Source organism: Bipolaris oryzae, assembly GCF_000523455.1.
Source record: "Bipolaris oryzae ATCC 44560 unplaced genomic scaffold scaffold_63, whole genome shotgun sequence".
Classification (NCBI taxonomy): Eukaryota; Fungi; Ascomycota; class Dothideomycetes; order Pleosporales; family Pleosporaceae; genus Bipolaris; species Bipolaris oryzae.
The window spans coordinates 1-23,741 of NW_006911339.1; the positions used below are offsets into that span (position 1 = coordinate 1).

Genomic DNA, 23,741 nt, shown 5'->3' on the forward strand with positions numbered 1-23,741 from the left:
AGTCTCGTCAAAGTTGTAGATATCCTNGTCTAGCACGCCGTACGTCTGGCGCGTCTCCTCTACTAGCTTAAACTAGGCTATAATTGCGATAGGATCCTTAGAGAGAGCGCGCTAGCTATTAAATTTTCTATTCCACTTCGTCTGGAGCTCTAGCTAGTTCTGGATAAAGCGCGACACCTAGCATTTGCCAACAGGCTGTGGAGGTGGATCTTGGCCACGTNCAGCGAGTAGAGCGTCTGCCATCCGTCGCACGTCGATAATATAGGGCAGAAAGCCTCGTCGATCTAGCTCTAGAATCCATTAAATAAGAGACTGCTCTTCGACAGCTGATAGCTTACGATTGACAGACGCTGTCTCTGATCGTGGCTGGGTACCGCGGAGGCGCATGTATAGTGTTGACTTTGGCACATTGTACGCCTTTGTAAGAGCGTGGATAGATTGTTTTGGATTATTACGATAAGACGCGATAGCAAGACTTATTCTGCCTTCACGAGCAGTCTGTATAGAGCGTTGTTGTCGCGGCATAGTGGTTGTGGTGCAGAGCGTTGGGTCGGGTTGGGTGGGGCGTTCAGCTTACTGATGTTTCCAGCTTACTGATAGAACACGTTAACCCTTTCGCGGCAGGTTCGCTAAGAAAGGCGGGTTTTTTGTCTCTGTGTGTGTACGGGCAGAGGGTGGCAAGGCGACTCTCTGCTGCGGTTGCTCGCGGGGGGACTTGGGGTTAGACCGGCTTGGTTGTAGAAGTCGTCATTTGCATTTGAAGTTTTCGTTTCGTTTCATTGTTGCCACTTGCTTATCGGCAGTAGAAATCACGGGGCAGAATGTACAAAAAGGGTGTGGCGAGACGAGGTGGTTGGAGAGAAAAAAATAGAGCCGTAACATGTTGGGCGCCTGGATGTAGAACGGCCAGTTCAACAGTTATCGAGGCCAAAACAAAAAAGGGCTGAGCATACACGTAAAGAGCAAAATACCCACACTTCAGAAACAGACCCGCATGGCTAGGGATCCTCGAAAAACGGTTAGTAAGTGTGGCATGTGCCGCTGTTGAGCCGTAGTTTTGTCTTGGTCTCTTCTCAGTATAGATTGAGTGGGTACCTTGTGGTGGAGATCTCCCATGGCAAAGGGAGGCGGCGCGCGTAGGAGCAGACGGGGCTTCAACCGACAATGGTTGCATTGCTTTGTTGGGTCTGCAGATTAGCACCGATGTCCCCATACGCTGCCGCCTTGGGTGAAAGGTAAGAAAAAATTATTGTAAGGATGGTGATGCGTGGGCCTTCGAGAACGGGGGCTCCGAGGGCTCAATTCAACCGTTGTAAGACTGTTACGCTGAATGGGGGTCCGTGAACTGGGATCGGCTATAGTATACTATGACCAATAGCGTATTGAGGAGAAAAACAAAAGAACAGGACTTTTCCTGCACGTTAGCTAAGCCGCGGAGACGGTTCACGTACCAGTAGTAGTGTTTTTTGTTTTCTTCTTCTTCTTCTCCTTCTCTCTTCTTCTCTCTTCCTTTCCCTTTCACAAACTCAATCTCTTTACTCATAACAACTAGTCACGGCTGTTGTGAAACCCTAGGACCTGGTCTTCACTACCGAGCCGGGGGGAGGGGGGGGGCGTGTATCAAAAAGAGGTAATTACCGATGTGCCTGGATTCTAAGCAAAAGCCCCGATGGAGATGACGAGCCAAGGAAACGTGCTAAGTGATGATTTTCTCACTCAATTTTTGGTTCCGTGAACCCTATCTCGGACCCGGGTGATTGCAAGCCCGGCAGCTAATCCAAAACAAGAAATGTGACAAGTACCGCAGCCTTCCGGACTTAAGACAAGTTACATGAACCGGCTCTCGCGGAAGATAGGGAGCAGTTTCAACCTATCGGAGAATAGCAACCATAGGGTAAGCGGCAGTGCTCTATTGTCTATGCTTTTGCTGGAGGGTTAACAAGTGCCGCCAACGGGCTGAAGATCACCTGCTATCCACAGTGGTTTGCGTGGCGCAATGTGGTGATGATGCTGACTCGTTGCAATGTGGCAAGCACGACGGGAAGAAACGGGAATGACTTGTCAAACATGCTTCAACAGCTTCAAAGGGTTGCGGAGCTCCAGTTACGTAGCAGTAGTGGGCCGTCATTGGAGGCGGCGAGGTACGCACCTAGTATGCACGTGAGACGCAGACTACTGCACCTTAGCTTAGCTTCAGTGGCGCGTCAATATCCACCAGATCTAGCTATCCTGGTGCTTTTGCAGCGTGTTGGGTTGCTCGGCGTCAGCATATTTTGCGTTATATTTGGGTTCTTAACACTGAGGTCCAGATGGCTGTTGTGGAGGCGGACTGGCGGCTCCAGTTTCCATTTTGTTGGCATTGCGGGCCACTATCCTCTGCTTGTATATAGCCGGATGAAATGGTCCCACTACGAGGCGGATGCACTCTATACAGCGGGTGCAGAGATAGAGAGAGAGCAAGAGCGATGTGTCGATAGTGTGTACATAGTGTACAGCGACAAACTTGGTATTGGTGCTAACGTATATGTGTAGGTTGTTGAATAGGTTGTGCCCGTTGTCGTAGCAAGCCGGATTTCGCTCCTGTTGCTCCGAACAGCAACCTGCGCGTTGCTGCACCTGCACGTAACGCCTCACACTTCCCTGCGTTCAACAGCATGATAGGTGGAGCTTGATGGCGCAAGTCGTGGCGGTTCGCATACCTGTAGATGCAGCGCGAGCGGCAAAGTGTCTGGGGAAGTGCATCGGGATTGCTCCATAGAGCTACCCGGACAGCGGCTCGACAGCAGGATGAAGGAAGCAGGCGTTCGTCATCGAGTCGCTGCACGTACTGGCATGCCGGTCGGCATCATGTCTGCGAGCGGGTGCTGTAGAGGTCCCGAGTGTTTCACAAGAGAGGCACGTCATATGTAATGCGTGTGGTGGAACACGGTATGGTCGCAATGCAACAGCAGCGAAAATGACAAAAGTAGTGGGGAGGCGCTATTGGATTGGTGGATGCAAACGTGGCAGGGCGATGCAATACACCTAGACATCGAGGCCAGTATGGGAAGGATGTGTCACGTGATGAAGGAGCTGTTGCCGGACCAATGGTAGCGCGGCCATTAGTGTGGGCTGCAATGGTATCACTTTGCTTAGGCGAACCAAGTTGCATTGTCGCTGCCAGGGTGTTGTGTGGGCCAGTGGACTTTGCGTCCTGCAAGCTCGCTCAGGATATGGCTAGAGAAGTGAATGACGGATCGAGGCTGGGGGGGGGGGGNGGGGGGGGGGGGCGTTGCAAGGAGGCGCAGGGGCGTGTGCTAAGTAAGTAGAGGCCAGTAGGTATGTAAGGACTTAGTAAACATAAAGGATGTGAGTGTGGATCGAGGGGCATGTGGAGTCCGAGACGGAAGATCACGTGGTCTTGGACGGCTAGCGACGATCAGCATCCGACGCTGGACAAGTGCAAGGCTGGCATTGCTTGCGCATGCAGCAGTTCACGCTCCGCCAGGCCTGTTTCTTCTGCTTCTACAATGCTTCGATTGACGTAGATGGCTTCGCCACGGTAGTCGGGCTACTCCACCAGGGCGCTGTCGGGTGCAGATCTGCCACGAGCGAGGCCGAGTCGATTGCCACTGGGTGCGATGCAACGTCAGAGGGCGAGGCTGGGTAGGGCTCTGCAGCATCGACAAGAGTGAATTGCAACGGCGACATGGCTACCCGGGGCTGTAGCTTCGGGATTAGGCCAAAGGGAGCCTAGGGGGGCAGGCGAGGGCAGCCGCAAGATGCCGTCATGGGTAACGGGGTGTGGGAGGTCGGGCGCAGCGTACAGGAAGGGAGAGCAGACATGTACCATGTGCACATGTACGGTATGGAGGTAGGTGGGTGTGAAGCGTCAGTACATTGGCCTACTGGGAGAGGGCGCGGTCGCAATGGGGGCTAGCGGGCACGGCGGGCACGGCGGGCAAGGACAGGCGCAGGACGTCAGGGTCCGGGCCAGCCCAAGGTCAGGTGCAGAGGCATGCCCGCGTAATGGGGGTAGCAGGTAGGGAGGGCGTGGTGGAAGGAGGACGGCGCCAGGCAGTGGGCGCGCGTGCAGCCCGTGGTCATGCGGCGCCATGAGTGGCCGGAGGTTCAGGCGGCCCATGGGACCCATGCCATGCGCTAGTCGCGGCGCTAGCGGTCACTTTACCCCAGATGTTGCCGTAACGGGCTAGCGCAAATCGCTGCCGTCGTCCGAGCGCTGCAGGCTTGACCTCGAATTCCTGGGGAAGAGTGCGGGAGGAGTCGTAGTCGCAGTCGCAGTCGCAGTCGCAGCCACGTCTCACCGATGTCAGCCTACGCGGCTGTCCGTCTTGCACCCCCCCCAAGTCTCGAGCGCTGGCGTCACCCAGCGTAGCGTGCTGTCAGGTCGCTGCCCGTCGCCATGGCTAGGCGCTGGACGGCAGTAGAGACGTGGGTCGCGTATATGCAAGACCCGTCGCCCGCCTGGCTCGCTGACAGGCTCTTGAAACTCGCATCTCAGCAATGGGTATTCTGCCAACAGGCAACTCCCAGCACAAGAGTGGTCTGGCTGGCTTCGGCAGAGACCGATGCTGCTACACATGTACAGGAGGACATGGGATGGGCAATATGCCGCCGGCCTCTTGTAGGACGCGGCCAATTTATTGTCGTCGCAGGCGAGATGAACCCGAGCGAGCGAGGGCACTCCACCACAATACATACAGTACATACATACATGTATGTTTCCAGCGAGATGCGTACATACATACATACATAGTTACAGTATATATATCGAATACATACATCCGAACCGAGCCCGCAGCAATGGACGACCCGCGGCGCAGGCCATGCATACTTGCTGTCGGTGCCAAGCGGCAGGAAAGGTCCAAAAGGCGACTTGTCGGGGCCGTGCTGCTGATCGCATCCGCACATCACTGCCCATCGAGGCGGGCAGGAGACAGCAGGAGGCTGTACGAGTGGGCGGCGGAGGCACTCCGGACCAGGCCCCTGCGGCAGAAACGCCGTTTGCTGGGGGATCCACTGCATATGTCCTGTCCTGTATGTAGGAGCCCTGATGCTTGCAGGGCCCGTCCAACGACCTCCTGGCGCCGCTGGCCAGTTGCATGGCACGCTGCCCGCTTAGCCTGCGCGCGCCGTACCCTCTGCGCTGATGCTTACCACGGCCTACTGTACTATAATGCCGCCTGCCTCGTTGCTGCCGACGCCCATAGCTTCCAGCCCTCCCAAGTCCAAGTGACATTGCACCGCCCGCTGTCTCTTCTTGCTCTCGTCGCCCTCGTTGCCCTCGCCATCGTCCTCGCCTTCGTTTCTTCCCTCGTCAATTTACCCTCCCCCCTCCCCCCCTTGCCCCCCGTCCCACGAACGCTGGCCTGTGCTCAATTCCCCAGACTCGGCGCCTCTACCTGTCACCCGCGCCCGGCCAATCGCCCCCAGCTCGCCCAATTGCTCTCCTCGGGTCCCAAGCTTGTGTCCGCGTTGTAATCTAGCCTTTTGGGCCCTACCAGCACAAACCCGCCTGCGCGCCCTCCAGCCCTCTGTCCTCTGCGAGCCCTCTCACTCTCTCACGCACCCTTACATCAACGCTGGACCCTCGTGCACTGCCCGCTACCACTCGCCTACTCTCCCTTGCCAGCGCCGCCCTTCTTTGCTCCCCCCCGTCAACTCACGCCACCACCACTACCACCACCACCACGTCCAGCGACGTTGTTCCTCTACAGCCGACCTATGTACGGACCGGCCAAGCTTCAGCCAACCCATCGCCTCCTTACATCTTCTTTTCGGCCAACTTAGCCTTGCTCTGCTTGCGCCCCGTTACCCCAACCACTCTTCCCCCACCATCCTCGACCGTCTTCTTTCTCTCTCTCCCCCTCTCTCCTGTTCTCGCAATTGACCTTGGCTATCCACGAATATTGCTATTCCCAAGGCCCAATTCTATCCTGGCATATCTCAACTTTGCAACTGGCTTCCTGCCATCACTCGTCTTCCTCTCCTTTGTGTCTCAGAGCTCTAAGCAGCTCGACCACATTCCGTATCTTGCCGGAAGCTTGACGAGGTATCTTGCATCTGCTCCGTTGCCTTTGTGTACCGTCTGCTGATCTTCTTGTGTTCTTGCAGCCGCCGTGTTTGCAAGCTGTTACTCTAGTCAGTCGGCGACCGTGCCGCCCACACAAGCTCCACGAGCTCCACTCAGCTTCGGTCATCGTTGCATTAACACTCAAACCTGGCTTTGAGGCACGTTGAGTCGGGACTGGCCTGCTCAGCGTACTAACTGCCTACCATCAAGCTTGCCGGAACAACTGTGCTGTGGTGAGCTATTGTGTTGCTCGGTTGTACCAGCTCCGTACACGGAACGACCATGACCAACGTCGAGAGCACGAGCCTGCCGGGCTCCACGAACACGCCGAGCGATGACTCCAACAGCTCTGGCAACAACAGCAGTAATTGTTAGTACAAGAAGTGTACAAATTCTACACCGCCGAGAGCTAACCGCAACTGCTAATTACAGCTTCCACATCTACCGTGAAACCCGAAGCCTCCCCGCCCACCACCGTCCACTCGTTTCCTCCACCCAAGAACGACAAGCCCCGGCCTCACATCTGCACAACATGCACGCGTTCCTTTGCGCGACTAGAACATTTGAAGAGACACGAGCGATCACATACAAAAGAAAAGCCATTCGAGTGCCCGCAATGCACAAGATGCTTTGCACGGCGCGACCTGCTCCTGCGCCATCAACAAAAGCTCCATCAGCAGGGCGCGACTTCTGCCCGCCCCCGCACTGGACGTAGGGAAAGCACGACGGGCCTCCCAACCAACGCTACTGCCCGAGTACGCAAAAACTCGGTATCGAGCAACGCTGGTGGCGCCGTCGCAAAGACTATGAGGCCGCGCGCCAATACCATCAGTCACATCGATCCCAACTCGTTCAGCAGCTTCCTCGCATCTTCGGTATCGGTAAACAGGGGAGGTGTTCCTGGCCACTCACATCACTCAAGCCTTTCTGGTATCAGTCAGTTTGACTACCGGGGCATGTCCACGTCCATGGGCAACCACGGACAAGCTCAGCCTCTGCCGAGACTAGACACCCATGTTGGATTTGGCATGGGTGGAGGCCTTCGCACAGCACCGATCCCGGGCATGACTGGACCTGATGACCGTGAACTTGAAAAGTTCTTTGGGACATCGACTTCCTCTACCATTAACCCCAATCAGTTACATCATTTCAATGCCAGTGTCGGAATCCCCGCATCACCCTTTAAAAGATTTGCAAACCCGTTTGCTGGGAACAACCCGATCGAGGAGGACGATTTTGGCTGGGGCATGGGTATGGACAATTCCATGATGTTTTCGGGGGCAAACGAGTCGGCATTGGATGGCTCATCACCATCAGCGATAAGTACTGCGAGCCAAGGTGCCTTCCATGACATGATGCTAGATGGCTCCAGCCAGCCAAACTCGGCAGCCATGTGGCACAACCCCCTGGTGACCCATACTAGCATTGACACCACAGCCTTCTCTCTCGACGCCATGGCTCCAGTCTTTCCTGAGCTCATGATGAACACTGGCACCTCGCAGGAACTTGGCGATCAGGGTGTTCAGAATGATTTCTACACCTCTACACCGCCTCCTTTAGCGGCCATGAGCCCTTCAGCTGGAATACCCGGTATGCCGAACCAGTATTTTCAGACGCCCATGACATTCGCTTCTGATGCCAACAGCATATCATCATCCTCTATCAATGGCAGCGCAGGGCACAGCTCCGTTTCCTCATTTTCCACTGAAACAATCACAGAGTCTACACGGCAAGCTTTGATGCATAACTTGAGTCAAGCTATGGGCTATGGCCAAATACCTCAACGGAGGTTCTCGCAGCCAGCCATCAGCTCTCCTCTGTCCTCGAACGGGACCAACAAGCATTCAAATCTGGCTGGCCTACTGCCCAGTACTTTCGACATTCAACGCTACGTAAACGCATACATACAATACTTTCATCCCCACATGCCTTTTCTTCATATTCCAACACTATCTTTCGATACCCCAGCATACACATATCAGCTTCGCACTTCTGGCACATTCAATCAAGACACCATGGTTGGGGGAGGTGGTTGTTTGATCCTTGCAATGGCCGCAATTGGCGCCCTCTACGAATTTGAGCAAAACACAGCCAAAGACTTGTTCGAGGCAGCGAAGAAGCTGATTCTCTTCTATCTTGACGAGCGCCGCAAAGCCGGTTTATCCGCTGTCAATGGTCCTAGTGCTGCCAATGATAACATCAACAAACCACCCTTGTGGCTGGTCCAGGCTATGCTACTCAATCTCATCTTTGGACTCAACTGTGGCGACCGACAGGCTGCAGAGGTCGCAAGCACACATTGTGCCGCCCTCGTGAGCTTGGCAAAAGCTGCAGGCTTGGACAAGCCCACTCCTCCAGAGCAAACTATGCCCAGCCCCCCAAGTAATACCAATGGGGATTTCAACATGTCGGATGACTCGAATCCGTCTCTTGATCAGCAAAAGGATACTGTCGATGAGCACACACAATGGATACAATGGAAGAAGGCTGAAGAGCGCAAGCGAACCTACTTCGCCATCTTCTCAATGTCGAGCTTGCTTGTTTCGGCATACGCACACTCACCTCGAATTCTGAACTCGGAGATTCATCTAGATCTCCCTTGTGAAGAGGATCTCTGGTCCGTCGACAACCCTCAAGCATGGGTAGCAATGGGGGGGCCGATGCTTGCGCAAACTCGGGGCTTGTCCTTCATTACCGCAATGACATACCTTCTTGAAGCTAGTACACGACAATCAACTTCAAGAATGCGCAATGCCTACCCAAATGCCTTTTCAGGAGGCCAAACTGTCAACACCCTTTCTGAGAGCGATATTCGGCCTAGCACTTTCGGTTGCTACGTGCTGATAAACGCGATGCACGTCTATATTTGGGAGACGAGGAATAGACACAACGGTCGCTTGTGGAAGGCTCATGAAACAGAAGCTATGCATGCGCAAGTTGAACCTGCTCTCAAGGCTTGGCAAGTTGCTTGGAGAGCCAATCCAAACCACAGCATCGAGCGACCGAGCCCCTTTGGGCCTTTGTCTGCTGATTGCATACCGCTGCTGGACCTTGCCTATGTGAGGCTTTTTGTAAATCTTGGTCGAGCAAAGGAGCTTCTGTGGCAACGTGATTTTGATGGCATGGCAAATGAGTTGGCTAGAGGTGTTGATGTTGTAGGTCAAACGGAAGATTCACCTGAACGGGCATCTTCTATGGACCTAAGTCAGTCGGCTTCTCCGGGCCAAATGAACTCGCAAGACCAAATTAGCCCCGGAAACAGTGGCAATGGCCTTCCCAACAGTGCTTCTTCAAAACGCGAGAGGCATCTCCGCAAGGCTGCCTTCTATGCCGCCGACTCTCTCTCCATGGCGCATAAGCTGAACTCCTCATTCGCCGATTTCACAGCTAGGGAATTGCCCAATTCTTCTGCATTGTGCACATTCGACTGTGCACAGGTCCTAGCCGAATGGGTTGCTACCCTTCAAGACCGTGTCGGACGCTATCTTGGAGTGTTGGGCAGAGATGAAGTCAATTTCTCAGAAGTACCAGCCATCTTGCTACTCGAAGAGGAAGATGTGAAGCTGTTACAGAAAATTGCAGACATTCTTCATCACGCAGATATGAAGCTGGCCTACGATATCTCCTCAAACAATATGCCGATGCTAGGCGGTCTTTCAAACTTGGGACACTGCGGCTATGGTACCAAGTTACTGATGGTGACGGCCTATATGCTGTCCAAGTCAGTTGTCTGGCCTGGTGAGTAAATATCAAGCCCCGTATATATCAGCACTAATGCGTTCGCAGTCACTCATATCCAAGCACGTGCTCTTGAAGCACACGCTCACCATATCAGCCAACGTGCGGAAAACTCTACCATTCAGTAAATACCAGTTGTCACCGAACCTGTACACTACTACAAGACACGGGATTCCCCCGGTGACTGTTCTTGTTACCCGTCTTCGCATTTCTGCCGCACAGTGTGTAGCGACTCCAAGAGGATCATTTTGCGACCCCAGCACTTATCTTCAGAGTCTTCTTCTACGACATTTTTAATCCTTTGCGCTCGGCAGCGGCGCTTCCGAAGCTTCGCCAACAAAACAAAATACCAAACTCAAAGACATGGCTTTGATATGGATTTTCTCAGATGTACAGACGAACTAGGTCAAGGCAACCTATTTTCGATGTCATATCCAACCATCACAAGCACTGTTCACTTTTTTTTTATCAGCAGGCGTTTGGAAGGAATGCAAGAGCGTTCCGTTTTCACAACTCACAGGTTACGTATTAGGGTTCTTTTTGTATAAAGGTTTCCATACATGAGGCAATCTCGGCTAGGTCCGCAGACCTCTCTCTTATGAGACTGGCAATTTACTGCGCATATTCGAAAGAAGGGACGATGTTACGACATATTCCTTGACTCACCTATATTTATGTAAGGAAACCGGGCTATCGGAGTGGGTTGGCGCAAATGGGGAACTCACGGCCCAAAAAAAGTGTTATGGATGTACGCAGTCTAGTGACTTGATGCACGAATTGAATGAAACTTTTTTCCTCTCATAGCGTTGCTGTTTCTTGAGAATATGAACTGTTTGGGCAAATTATCCTTTGTTAATGACATTAACATCCGCTTGCTAAATCACAGTCGTCAATTTTCACAAACATCATTACATAATACAGCCTTTCGTTTGGTTACCACAGCCTGAATCTTATTTGTTAGCTACGCTGATCAAAGGAACTGGACTTGTGGTAGACGTCGCCATATCCGTATTCAGACAGTAGACAGAACCAAGATGCCTTTGCCAAAAATTAACACAAATTCGTCACATGTTTTGCTATCCTGGGTGGTCTGTTACATATTCTTAGGTATTATCCGTGCCTAGTGCTCCTCTCTGCCCAGAGAACCATAGAATGTTTGAGTCCTACCGTTTGAGCAAACTTACCTCAGATGATGGTGCGCGACGCACTGATTGGCTGAGCACCGAAGCTTGGATCGCGTGCACCTTCCGCGTACAATCGTTGTTGATCTAAAAACCACGACACAACTCGAGCAGCGACACACAAACAAAAGTCAACGTTGATTGCCAACTCCGGTAGAAAGATATATAATACATTATCCAGGCAGTATCTTGCATAAAAAACAACAACAACATGTCAAGGCCAGCGGCGCGGAAAGCGGCGCCCAAGGGCGAGTACATCGAGACGGTGCGTCTGAACCTAGCCCCATGGACATGTCTACACCACCACAGCACCTTCCACAATATCACCCATTTTCTTCTCCCAAAGAACAATCAAACCCATTTCCCTTCCTATCAGCTATCCCAACCACCCCATCCTCTCACCTCCCCAGCCCCACCATGCCGCCCCTTCTAATCCCCCCACCCCCAGGACTCAGGCAACAAAGTCTCCCGCCGCAGCGCCATAACGGGCACAGCCAACATCACACTTGGCGGCCGCACCGTCATCATGGCCGATGTGCAACTCCGCGGCGACCTGCACCCGACACGCAGTGCGCCCTCGCAGTCGGGTAAGGACGTGACACCGACGAGCATCAGCATCGGGCGGTGTACGGTGATTAGCCAAGGCAGCGTGATTAAGCCCCCCAGTAGAATTAGTAGGGGCCAGGTACATTACTATCCGATGAAGATTGGGGATAATGTTTTTGTTGGTACGTTTTCCCCTTCTCCCTTCCCTCCCCCATTATCTCAGTCTTTTTACTATTTTGGTCGAGGTGGGCTGGGTGTGGAGCAAAAAGCAGAATCGTCGTGGATTTTCATCTCTAAGATGGAGGAGTACAAGAAAAAAAAAAGGGGGGGGGCAGGTATTTGAATCTGACAACGTAGTAGGACCTAATTCGACTATCCAAGCCATATCCATCTCCTCTCACGTGCACATTGGGAATAACTGCACCATTGGTCCGTTTGTCATTATCAAGGAGAATGTAAAGATACTGCCTCATACGGTTGTACCTGCAAATATGGTCATCGCTTCTGGCTCTGTCATCGGCGGCCGGCCCGCGCGCGTAGTCGGCGATGTAGGCGAAGGGTGGGGTGTTAGTGGTGGCGGAGGCGGCGGACTGGGTGTTGGAGGCGGAGGCGAGGAGAAGTGGGTTGAAGGTGGGGATTTGAGGGAGTTGGTGAGGAGTATACGGTAAACATTTCAAAGTTCCCGTCCAGTCTAGTCTATTCGAATTTGAATGGTGAGAGAGAGAGAGAGAGAAAGAGAGAGAAAGAGAGAGAGAGAGAGTATGTGTGTGTGTATGTGTGAAAGGAGACAATATACAAGTGTTTCTGGCAAAAAACCCCCACCCTCGGTTTTATATTGTATTAAGATGAATCTGTCTATCTGTTTTAAAAATAAAGGCCGTTGGTATGTACACGTTGTGTTATCTATTGCTTTCGCTTGAAAATGTGACCAAAAAAAGATCCCTCCGTCTACAAGACAAATTCTACTTGTCTTGCTACAGCCAGCCAGTGTGCTGAGGACGCGGAGGGAGGGGAAGGAAGGAAGGAAGGGGGGGAACTGCGGGACTGAACCGCAGGTTCGTCCAAGTGTACTACTGTATGGGCGGCGATGAGAAAAAGCTGATCGCTCCATATATATATCTCTCTCCCTCTTTCTCTCTCTCTTGCTCACCCTCTCTTCTTACTCTCTCTCTCCATCCTTCAGTCATCCCTTTCTCTGCTCGCGACTCGTCTTAGCCAAGGCTGCATGTGCCAAGGCTGCATTGGTTCTCCTGCCATGCTCACTTGGCACTTGTAAGCATGCGAGCACGTCATTTCTTTTCCTTTGCCGCGAAGCAGTGTATTCTAATCTGACCGTGTTTTTTTCTAAAAAATAATAATAATAAAACAAATATCCTAATGACTACGCCGAAAGAAGGAAAGACAAGCTTTCACACCAATTCTGGTCCCCTTTGGGCTTTAACTTCCATGGTGGTGAGCTCGAATTCCCTTTTCTGAAAGATGCCTTGAGTGTCCCACGAGTCGGGGGCAGGGTCGCTGTTTGTGTCGTTCAAGGTAGTGCGTGCGTCGGAGTAGATGTGTGCTTTGTGGGATGATTTTGTGCCAATGGTTGGGCCCGGGCCGAATCCGAAGCCGAAGATAGATGGGCCTCTGCGGTGATAACGTTAGCAACGGTTCGAGGATATAGATGAAGATAAAGTTAAAGTGGAGTGGAATAGTTCCGAGGGCTCCCGTTAGGAACATGGGTCATCACGCCACCTTTGTTGCAACGTACCTGCTGCGCCTGGTCAACTCATCTCCAGATGATGCGAGTTTCTTTGAAGTGAGAGAGGTTTTGATGTCGCGAATGAGAGGGCGTAGGACGGGAATACATTGAACGATGATGGTGCCGACAATCTCCGATGAGTACCAGATGTTAGAGTGGGCGTTGCGCCAAAAGTACCATTCGTCTTTCTGGTTACCCTCGTCCTTCCAGCCCGTGCGGACAGCTGATATGACAGCGACAACCATACCCTGATTGTTGTTAGCGATGTTGATATAAAGATGAACCAGGGTCCAAAAAGCGCGTATATCATACCAAACTCATGGCAACACAAAGACCAATCTTCTCAACCCTTCGCATGTCGAGGTTCCAGGTAATGACCCATGGGAAGACAGCCAGGACGAAATCCATGATAATATTGTAGACGTTGCCACCTTCTTTGAAATCATCCCTGAATTTTGGCTCGAGGCAGATGTCGAGACGATACCATACGTCGTAGGATGGCTTTCCGCAGACCTTTGCCCATTGCAAGATAACTTTTGCGATCATGTACGAGTTCATAGAAACGATACAGAACCAGAGGATCCATCTTCCCCAGTTCTTGGTTAGCTTCAGCAGAGTGACTGCAAACGCCGTCTTGGTAAGCGATTGGTTGATAAGAGTACCGCATGAAGTGATGTTGATGAGTATGTGCATGCGATCATCCCAGGTGGCTTGGACATAACCAGTTGCGTATTCAAGAGTAATGATGGAGTTGTTGGCAGCTAGTATCACCTACAACACAATCAGCATTTGGGCAGTCACTCCTTAACGCGCACATGGCTACTCACCCATGAAACGAGGAGAATGTGGTCATCCCACCACAAACCATGTCGACGAGTAACTTTGATCCATATCCTCATAGCCAAGAAAGCAGTTGCGCCGGCAAAGAGTGTCCAAAGTCCGGCATTGAGTTGGACTGCTGGATCCACATAGCCGTGTTGCGCACCATCGTGTTTTCTAGGGGAGATCATCTTGTCATGTCGGTTGGGACAGCAACCGACGTACTACACGGGGCGCCTGGAGTCGAAAAGAGTGTAAAAGTAAGTGCAGACCAAGAAAGTTTAAAAGAAAATATGAACGAGCGGATGAGAGAACGAAATCTTCCGGTGCGCTGCAGGTGGAATAGACAGGACCGGGGTGGTTGGTGGACAAAGGAAGGGACAGAATCGTCGCGTAGGATTGGAGCTGGGCCAGGCTCGAGATGATTCAAACCCCCCCCGCTCGGTCTGGCGCGAGGACCTGTGATGCTCTAGTTATCTTCAGGCTGTCTCCCTCGCATGGCTCACCAATATGCCGGGGATTCCAGACCCAGAAAACGTGAAATGAGGTCCCGACCCACAGGACGATTGGTGGAACCACCAGTCCAGTAATGGTCAAGTCACCGGGGCCGTTGCACAATAACGGTCTTGTTTCCGTTAGATCCTGGGGAATTTCATATGGCTTGCTAGCCATAATCAAGTCTTGCTCGTTCCTGCCGGCTTCTAGAGGGGGGAACTGACGCGGAAAGCCCACAGTCAAGTCCAACCGAGGAGTGAACAGGCTGATCCATGTCGTGTTTGTTTAAGCGGTGGGTCGATTCATGAATCGCCGAACACGATGGAATCTGAGACAGATGCCACGCGCCTCTCGTATGTAGGCCTGTGGCAGTTTCGGAACGCTCGATGCAATTCGTCGCTCGATTTACCACAAGTGTGTAGTCCTCGATCCAAACAGAACTCCTGCAGGGCGTCGTATAGGTATGGTAAGCTTATAGTTACTGGCGGAGAATTTCCTTCTTCTCGTATCCCTGCAAGGCGGCTGCACGGGTACAGTCGAGTTAGATTGACGCAACTTGTCAGCAGCCAAGTTGGTGCCGCGGGAGGGGGGGGGGAAGTACCCAAAGGAAAAACCCGCAGTTATGCCGTTTGAGAAATACAGGCGTACCCAGCGGGCAGACCCTGCTGTCGGGAGTCTCTGACGGCGATGACTACGGATTCGACAAACCACGAACGACGGAAGAGGGAGGCTTTGTTTCAAGCCATCACGTGCCAAGCAAACATGACATGGCTCAAAATCCTACAAGAGGGAAAGCCGGGCCCGGTCCGAGCTTGTACGTCATCCTCTCGGGTATCGTTCTTAGAACCCGGGTTTCAGCGCGGCACTTGGCGCTACCAGCAACACACTCAGATGTGGCGACAAACATGGGGTAAATAGATTGGTATACAGTCTTGGGGTATTGAATGGCGTGTCGCTATGCTGATTGAGAGGGTTTTCTCGAAAGAATAAACGCGGGCACCACTCAACCGGGGCGCCGCTACACCTTCCTCGACGCTAGTCGGCCAGACTTGGATTGTAATATATTGTATTCTCTCCATGACAAAGGCGCCTCAGCACGCTGCTGATACCTCGGTCTCTTGATATATAGCCGTCTCAGCAGTGTGGTAGCGTAGAAACACCACCATAGCCATTCTCGTATGTAACAACTATATTCGTCGTCGTCAGAATGGACTGATCTGACCATTAGCTAAACAGCTCGTATGAGAGTAGCCTCACACATGGTGCGACCCGCAAGCGATTTTGTGAGGCAAAACAAGTGCCTAGCGCTTACGCAAGTCCAGATGGAGATCAAAGCATTACACGGTTCTCTCACGCGGAAACTCCATGTTCATCTACCCGAACTCTAAAATGTCCAAACACGCCTTTTCTATAACTGAACGACTGGTCTATAGGCTTGGGTGGCGGGGATGGCATGCTCAAAGCTCGAAAGAGTCGCACTACTTACATACGTACTCCTCAGTGCACGGCGACAAAGCCGGCCAAAACACAGGGTTGTAACAACAGCTGAGAACGCTGCTTCCAAATCGCTATAAATAATAGTGCAACAAAACGTATACGACATCGTTTCATGTAGAAAATGCTGGCATTGGTAATCATGTGGTACTCCTCAACACTGTCAAGGGTAAATTGTTGGTATTAAAGTATTGAATCTCGCTGTACTGTTATGGCGGCGCAAGTTTTGGTCAACATTTTTTCCTATCGCGTTGTCAGACTGCTACAGTTTCCAGCAAGTGAAGGGTGTTTGTACCTGGTAGCGATATCCCTGCTTGGAAATCTGCGTCTTACTGGGATGATGCAAGTTCATTGGACAAGCACACAAGAAAGGGTATGTACAGTCGACGCTACGTCCCTGTGTATTGCCAATGAACAAACTTTGCATAGCATGGCCTGTCTGTATTTACCTTATGTTTTTCCGAGTATTATGCCTATATATTCCAAGTCAAATATAGCTATGATTGGCGCAATGACCTGGTTAGTGCCCTGCTAGCCCAAGTACTTTAACTCAAAATAGAACTGTTGGTCTCGCTCATAATACCATGTTGGTACTGCGAACAAGAAAGTTTCTCACAAGAGCAACGGGTCGCAAATTGTTGCCGTGGGGTCCAGAAGCACAGGACGGCAAAAAGCCACGTGGGAGAGGCAGATGACGATCCTAATTAATAAAGGGCGATAGATTGCACTCAATCGGATCTCCAAGTTCCCTTCGGGCTGCGGGCGCTCTAAGCTCAGCTGAAAGTGCATTTACCAGGTTGGCCTGGGGAAAAACAACAAGAGACCCTTTTGCGCATAGACCCACTATCTATCTTTATGCAGGTGTACTTAGTAGTACCAAGGCTTCCTGGTTCACAATTCGTGTGTACATTAAATCATAAGCCTGTCTCGCTTGCTGTGGACTACACATAGTTTCCCTAGGAGTACTTATCTCATCAGGCATGGCATTTCGCCTCATATTCATGACACGCATCATTCCGATCCCCGCAACCCCAAGGCTTGGGCGTACTAAAATAACCCCGAAGTCTTGTGGCCAGCGCACTAGCCTTATCACCAATTTCAACGCTGGAATAGCGACGGCTCTTAATGATCAAGTGCTCCGGTCCCTTTGCAGGGCCCCATCGTCCAGCCATTTGCATCACGAAAACATTTGCTGTTATCTCTCTCCTTTTCGGCACCACTGCGGTGCATCCACATCGTGTTCCGCACTGACCATTTGGCCGAAAGTGCTCAGAACTCGCCCGCATGTCTTGCGAACCATCACTGCTCAGTAAGGTACTGAAAGCGAACTTTGCCAAAATTTGACATGACGTAGTAGACATTGTTCCATAATACGAGTCCATCCCACTGTGTATCAGCTTCCGTCGTTCGTGGGATATCAGGCACTCACTTACTGGTATCGACAGGACCAAAGTCGAAAAGAGGGCAATACAGAGTAATCCTCGTGTAAAAGAAAATGTCGAGGACACAAGTACAAGGAATAGCCCAAGAATGCCAGCAGCTAACGTAATTTATTTTTGTATATTCACAATATATTCTGCACATCTTTGCAGTGTCCCGAAAAGTATATGTTCGATACAAACAACAATGACAACCAGTAGGTATTCATGCGTACAACTAGCCATTGAGATACACAGAGCTATTTGTATCTCTATTTAAAAAAAAGACGAAGCATTGGAACTTACTCCAAATCATAGTATACCATTCACAAAAGAGCACAATACACCTAGGCAAAACTCGCAAACACACAACTTACCCAATTGAACCAATAAAAAAAACATCAGCAACAAGCCACTTGGCGAGAGAGAAAAAAAACTTATTTTAATGATGACGATCAAACACATACAATGAGATTGAATCTCTTCCCACAGACATCTTCACACAACTAGGAGAAGCGACCACGAACACCAATATTCATCTCACTCCGCCCTTCCACCAACCCCCCCAACCGCTCAGAGCCCTCCCAAATCCACCCCATATCACCAACTCAAATACATCTACATCACACATTTTTTTCTCTTTCTCGCTACCCAGCTCCAGCAAGTTGGTGGTGGTGGGGGGTGATGTACTCTGCCATTCTCTCTCTCTCTCTCTTTTTTTTCCTGAGATAAAAAAAAAGATATATATTTCAATTTATCTACATTAAAATACAACTTTCAATATATCAACTTTTAATCATCGTACCAATTCCCCCCTTATTTATTTATTTTTTCTTTCATTCCTCTTGTCATTTCTTGGGTGATTTGTGGTCCGAGTGCAGAGGTATACGATGGTTATTTAAATGAGGCAAGGGGTTTTTTTTTCTCGGAGATAAAAGGGTGGGACTCGGTATCGCCTTTAGGGGGGGGTGGTATGGAGAGTCGAGTGAAAAACCGGATAGAGTTATTGACAGGGTATTTATAGTCTTCGGTTTTTTTCCCCGGAGGTCTGTGGGGGAACAGGTAGGAGGGACTTGAAGAGATTGAGGCATGGAGAAGGTGGGATGCGGTATAATGGGGGAAAAAGAAGAAAAGTGGGAGTTGGAATTGCGTTAATCGATTCTTCACTTGGGGTGATTATGGTTTCCTGACGGTGGGATATTTCAGAAAAGAAGGGAAAAAAAGGGGGGGGAAGAGGATTTCATAATAGACCAAGGTACTGAATTGACCGATAAATAAGGAACAGACTAATTTTTTTTCACAAGACACTGGCACAGAGAGAAGAATTGCAAGACAAAACATGTATTGTATAGGGTGATATAAAGCGCAGCACACACATATACCATGTGTACCGAAAGAGGTAAGAATCGAAAGAAAAAAACGTATAAAAGTACATTTTTTAGATGATGGAGTGAGCAACTTCATCAAGTCCAGCAACAGTAGCATCTCAGTCTCCACTCCTCAACAAAAGAAAAGACCAACACCCACCCCTGTCAGCTCCTCCTCCTCCCTTCCCAAGAACCCCACTATGGTTTCAAACCATCTGGTCCCGAACTTCCCCATATAACTTACAACCTCAAACCCCTACGCATAGCCCTCTTAGCAGCAGCAACATCCTCTGGTCCACCATCAGGGTTGGTAACCGCACCAGGGAATCCAATAAGCGTGTTGAACTGATCCGCAAGCGCCTTGTTACGAGTTCCACCCTGGACAGCGGCAGCAGCGCTCTCGCACTGGGCAACGGCGGCGTCGTTGGCCTCGCAGACGTTGGTGAGCTGGTTGCATAGCGCGTTTGTGATGATGTCGGGGTTGAGGGCTTCACCCTGGCCGCCGCGCGCAACAGGGTCCGCGATTTGGAAGGTGAATTCGTCGGCCGGGCGTCCGTTCTCCCCGCCTTGGAAGGTGATGGTGGGTGTGCAGAGACCGAAGTCTGCGCCGCCGGCTGCGGCTCCCGCGCCGGCATTGGCACCGGCGCCGGCGTTGTTGTCGTTTGCGGCATCCTGGTTGTTGTTGTTGTTGTTGTTGTTGTTATTCTGCTGGTTGTTGTTATTGTTGTTCTGCTGGTTGTTCTGCTGGTTGTTCTGCTGGTTGTTCTGCTGGTTGTTCTGCTGGTTGTTCTGCTGGTTGTTGTTGTCGGTGGCAGCATTTCCATTACCAGTAGCAGCGTTTCCATTACCAGTGGCAGCGTTTCCATTACCAGTGGCAGCGTTTCCATTACCAGTGGCAGCGTTTCCATTACCAGTGGCAGCGTTTCCATTACCAGTGGCAGCTTGGTTGTCAGCATTGGCATTGTTGTTGTTGTTGTTGCCAGCATTGGCATTGTTGTTGTTATTGCCAGCAGCTGCGTTATTGTTGTTTCCTGCAGCGGCAGCACCTCCTGCAGCGGCGCCACCCGCACCACCAGCAGAAGCTTGGCTGACAACCAAGTCGCCAAGTCCAGCCTGATCCATGAGATCAAACACACTCAGTCCATCAGCGGCAAGGGGGTTAGCAGCAGAGCTGGCGCTAAGAGCGGCGGCATCGCCATTGACATCGACAGCAGGGTCAATAAGAGGAGTGATACCACGGAGCTCGGGGGTAACAGGAAGTGAGGCATCACCACAGACATTCTGAACGTTGCCGTTGGCGAAAGGGTTGGTGTTCTTCTCTGCTGTTACCATGCCAATGGCAGCAGCGAGGGCATCAGCACCACCACCGAGCTCAGTGAAGATTTGGTCAGCACGAACGAGCTGGATGTTTGTTAGTACAATATTCAAAAAAAAAACGAAAGATAGGCATGTACATACCTTGTCGCAAGAGTTTGCTGCACCAAGCAAGTCAGAAATAGCAGCTCCTGCAATAGTAGCAGCAGCGCCGCCTGCACCACCCTGAACACTGCTGATGGCCGCAATAGGGACTTGCTCCTGTCCGAAACGAGCCTCAACGTAGGCAATGACAGCCGCGATGATGAAAACCTTGGAGACCATGTTGGATGATTTACGGGTGTATTTTCCAAAAAGGGTAATCGTGTAAGGGTACAAAGTTAATCTTTATCGGTCGTAATACGGTGTGAACTGGGGGAGACAGGAAGGACAAACAACGAGAGAACTAGCTCTTGATTGGGTGTTGTAAAAATTTAAAAATAAATGCCAACCTGGGCGAATGAATGTAAAGAGTGCTGAGAAAGCGAAGGGAAAAGTTGCTGGATGCTACTGTTGACTTGATGATGTCGAAGTTGCTGACCTTCAATACGAGGCGAACGTTGCAACAACTTATATACTACCCGTCTGTTAACCATATCTCCGCACCGTTTTTTTCTCCACTCAACTCCAAGACACTGTTCTTTAGCCGCCATGACAAGTGATGCCTCTAGGATCATACACATGTCTCATCCATGCGCCTAGATCCATGTGGCAGCTACCACCATCACCTAGAACAGACCGGAGTGAGCGAAAACGTGATGAAAGAATGATCGAGGGGCGTTCCTGCCAAGGCATCATGCATTCTTTAGGCATGATGGGACGTATGATTGCCGGGCTGCGACTCTCGGTATGCCTTGGTGTCCGTCTCCTTAAGGCTTCTGCGCGGGGCCTGCGTCTCGAAGCGTCGATGTTGCCGGGTGCCTGAAGTAGGGTTGTGACGGCCTCAGTCGCGGTAGGGTTTCATGTGACCTTGCGACGCGGCGCTGTACCAATAGCCACCGGCAAAGGCACCCTTCTGACAGCGACGATCACCAATGCATGACATTCTGGAGCTTGACTGTGAACCATGGAAAAAACAGATTTCGCAATGCACAACAAAACAGTTTCTGACTGCATGTATCCAAACGCAATGCAAGGGACTGGGCGGCAATGATGTCAAGATGCTGGTACTGGGAAAGAAGACGCGGCCTTGCAGGGGCACTGAATGCGACCAAAACATTACTGCTATAACCAATAGTACTGAAAAGATGCCCAGGAGTCAAAATATGAGTCGAGTACATACTATGTTCATGGTACCTGATGTTAAGCGAATCCCAATGGGGCCAGGGGTAGTGAGTAGGCTGGGCGCATGGCCCCGGACTGCACTGTGCCGGTGTACGCTTGCGCGTTCGACCGTCGATAGTTATTGGCAACCTGGCTGTAGTATACAAAGTCCGTATCATTCGGCTCTACGGCCCGAGGTTGCAGTTTCTACAACGTCATGACCAGGCATTCACTATGTCCTATCCAACTTCCTCCGCAACAGCCTCGTCCTCTTCATAAGCTTCTTGTACTTGTGCTTCTTCATCTTGAGCTTCCTTTGCCTCTTCACACTAATCAGATACATTCCATATCTTCGTTTTGCAACGTGTTGCCGGAAGCTTCTTGGTTTGCTCTCTTCTGAAGGTAACGTGACTTCAGTTATACGCTGATTAATGCTAGCTGAGAGACCTTCAGCCGAGTATGAATCAGTCTCAGGTTCCGTTGCCAAGGGGTCGTACGGCTCGGGTGGCGCCGGCGGCTGAAAGGGAACGAGACGAGCTGCCCAACTCTCTACGCTGTGTTGTGTCGGTTGCACATCAAGGTGATATACCTGTTGCTCCGACTGTGTCGCATCGGCTCGTTGCTCCTCCTGCGCATCAATCTCGGCATGCATGCGCTCAAGGAATCCGGTGAGTACACTCTTGGTTGCTTCTATCCTCTCGACCTGGCTAGCTCGGTTTACGTCGAAGAAGGCGTCAAATTCGGCGGTTGAGGTCGAGTTGGGAAACGCGCGCGAAATAGAAATGGGGCGGTGGAGACCAAAGAAGGCCGATAACTTGACATCTACACCAAATTAGTATACACATGGGGGGGATATTAGTATTTTCTGCATCTCACCATCTTCCCGGAGGTGGTTAGTCGGCGGCACAAAAGGCACATTGTTGCCCAAGGTCGCAGTCGATGGCTGTTTCAGCTTCTTCTGCCCCTTTGTCTTCTGTCCGGCACCCTGAAGTTCTGCTGTAGCATTCTGATCTAACTCGGCGGGCTTCTTCTTGTTGTTTGCGGGGGTCGACGGCTTGGACGACGAGTAGCGGCGCTGGTGACTCGGCCGGAAAGGTTGTTGCGGTGCACTGCTTGTGCTCAGCGTAGAGCGGGCGCATGCATTTAGCGCGGCAAAAGGCGCAGCCGAGAAGGTGTTTGCAGAGCGAGCGACTCTGCCAACAGCTGGCGAGAACATGGCCAGTCGGGTAGAGGGGGCGGGTATGACGGTGTTGTTGATGAGGCTCAAGGCGGCGGCCGGCTATCAGGACTTGCTGCAGGCTGCACCGCTCCGATGTTTCCCCGATTGGCACTAGCACTAGCACATGTCACGAGGGCACATCATCGGAACTACGATACCGAGTCGGAACCGACGTTCGTTGCACATATGATCAAGGGACGCATGTGCACACATTCTATTCAACGTGACAATACGAGATATCACCTGGTTCCCTTATTAGTGTTTCTCCCAACTTTTACTACGAATGGCTGGGTTTGCCCTGCTGCAGGCTCTTCCGAGACACCATGGTGGAGACCAGGTAAGGACCTGACGGCGCAATATCACAATAGCACCTATAGAGTAGAATCACCCTTTGGACATGAACTACTCCACTTCCCAAACAACTTATTGCTATGCCTAGGTACAGTAGCTCTTTCTTCACAGGCTCAGCCATGCCGCTTGTTTTATCCTCCTATCACACCACTTTGCGGTGTTCCAACCATATCATAGCCCTTGTATAGCCGCCAACCCCGTCAAAACTTGACAGGCGCCAGAAACGTCGCATACGTTGCTACAACCCATCAGTGTCCAACCGCTCGAGCTCCAGTCTCACGCCAACGCTTCAAACTATGTAGCTGGTGCTCGGGTCGTGCCGCTTAACCGCTTGAACGTTGGTTGTAATTAGCTTACCGGACCACGCCGCAAAGGCGGACAGACGTTGGAGGGCCTCCGCGGACCCAGCTTTAATTCAAACATACTTGCAAGGAGACTTTGACGGGTAAATACAGCGTGCACGGACTTTGTCAGTGAAGGACAGAGGAATGACACACTAGCAGTTAGATCCTGTACGAATTGGGATTGATTGTTCCAGTGTGATGTTGTATTGGGAGAGGCTGGGGAGCTGGTGGGGGTCGGTTATTTGGCACTTTCCTGATAGAGAAGTTGAGCAATGTATTCATAGAGTGCATTTTATACTAGTGTTTGAAGGTGCATGTGTAGTCAAGTGAGTAGGT

General features: G+C 51.3%; 9 protein-coding genes across 9 annotated transcripts; 3 read left to right on the forward strand and 6 right to left on the reverse strand.

Annotated features, from left to right (window-relative positions):
• Positions 1-2,292: 2,292 nt before the first annotated feature.
• Positions 2,293-3,175, reverse strand: COCMIDRAFT_95157 (uncharacterized protein; the record flags this gene model as incomplete). The annotated part of the gene is made up of 3 exons (XM_007689697.1): positions 2,293-2,640; positions 2,700-2,750; positions 2,900-3,175. Coding segments are annotated over 3 exons (675 nt in total), but the record flags the coding sequence as incomplete, so codon positions are not given.
• A 907-nt stretch (positions 3,176-4,082) lies between these two features.
• COCMIDRAFT_36671 (uncharacterized protein) lies at positions 4,083-4,404 on the reverse strand (the record flags this gene model as incomplete). Its single annotated transcript, XM_007689682.1, has 2 exons — positions 4,083-4,314; positions 4,367-4,404. 2 exons carry the CDS (start codon positions 4,402-4,404, stop codon positions 4,083-4,085), a joined length of 270 nt encoding a protein of 89 aa, XP_007687872.1.
• A 1,951-nt stretch (positions 4,405-6,355) lies between these two features.
• COCMIDRAFT_5202 (uncharacterized protein) lies at positions 6,356-9,939 on the forward strand (the record flags this gene model as incomplete). The annotated part of the gene is made up of 3 exons (XM_007689670.1): positions 6,356-6,443; positions 6,506-9,811; positions 9,860-9,939. The coding sequence occupies 3 exons, from the start codon at positions 6,356-6,358 to the stop codon at positions 9,937-9,939; spliced, it is 3,474 nt and encodes a 1,157-aa protein (XP_007687860.1).
• A 1,264-nt stretch (positions 9,940-11,203) lies between these two features.
• On the forward strand, positions 11,204-12,206 carry COCMIDRAFT_36673 (uncharacterized protein; the record flags this gene model as incomplete). Its single annotated transcript, XM_007689683.1, has 3 exons — positions 11,204-11,257; positions 11,441-11,720; positions 11,896-12,206. The coding sequence occupies 3 exons, from the start codon at positions 11,204-11,206 to the stop codon at positions 12,204-12,206; spliced, it is 645 nt and encodes a 214-aa protein (XP_007687873.1).
• A 741-nt stretch (positions 12,207-12,947) lies between these two features.
• COCMIDRAFT_36674 (uncharacterized protein) lies at positions 12,948-14,292 on the reverse strand (the record flags this gene model as incomplete). Its single annotated transcript, XM_007689684.1, has 4 exons — positions 12,948-13,167; positions 13,292-13,530; positions 13,595-14,053; positions 14,110-14,292. 4 exons carry the CDS (start codon positions 14,290-14,292, stop codon positions 12,948-12,950), a joined length of 1,101 nt encoding a protein of 366 aa, XP_007687874.1.
• Positions 14,293-15,985: 1,693 nt separating this feature from the next.
• Positions 15,986-16,135, forward strand: COCMIDRAFT_95153 (uncharacterized protein; the record flags this gene model as incomplete). Its single annotated transcript, XM_007689698.1, has 1 exon — positions 15,986-16,135. One exon carries the CDS (start codon positions 15,986-15,988, stop codon positions 16,133-16,135), a length of 150 nt encoding a protein of 49 aa, XP_007687888.1.
• Positions 16,136-19,115: 2,980 nt separating this feature from the next.
• Positions 19,116-20,513, reverse strand: COCMIDRAFT_36675 (uncharacterized protein; the record flags this gene model as incomplete). Its single annotated transcript, XM_007689685.1, has 2 exons — positions 19,116-20,276; positions 20,334-20,513. 2 exons carry the CDS (start codon positions 20,511-20,513, stop codon positions 19,116-19,118), a joined length of 1,341 nt encoding a protein of 446 aa, XP_007687875.1.
• Positions 20,514-21,256: 743 nt separating this feature from the next.
• COCMIDRAFT_95156 (uncharacterized protein) lies at positions 21,257-21,670 on the reverse strand (the record flags this gene model as incomplete). The annotated part of the gene is made up of 1 exon (XM_007689699.1): positions 21,257-21,670. One exon carries the CDS (start codon positions 21,668-21,670, stop codon positions 21,257-21,259), a length of 414 nt encoding a protein of 137 aa, XP_007687889.1.
• Positions 21,671-21,723: 53 nt separating this feature from the next.
• COCMIDRAFT_36676 (uncharacterized protein) lies at positions 21,724-22,707 on the reverse strand (the record flags this gene model as incomplete). Its single annotated transcript, XM_007689686.1, has 2 exons — positions 21,724-22,313; positions 22,368-22,707. The coding sequence occupies 2 exons, from the start codon at positions 22,705-22,707 to the stop codon at positions 21,724-21,726; spliced, it is 930 nt and encodes a 309-aa protein (XP_007687876.1).
• Between the last annotated feature and the right edge of the window lie 1,034 nt (positions 22,708-23,741).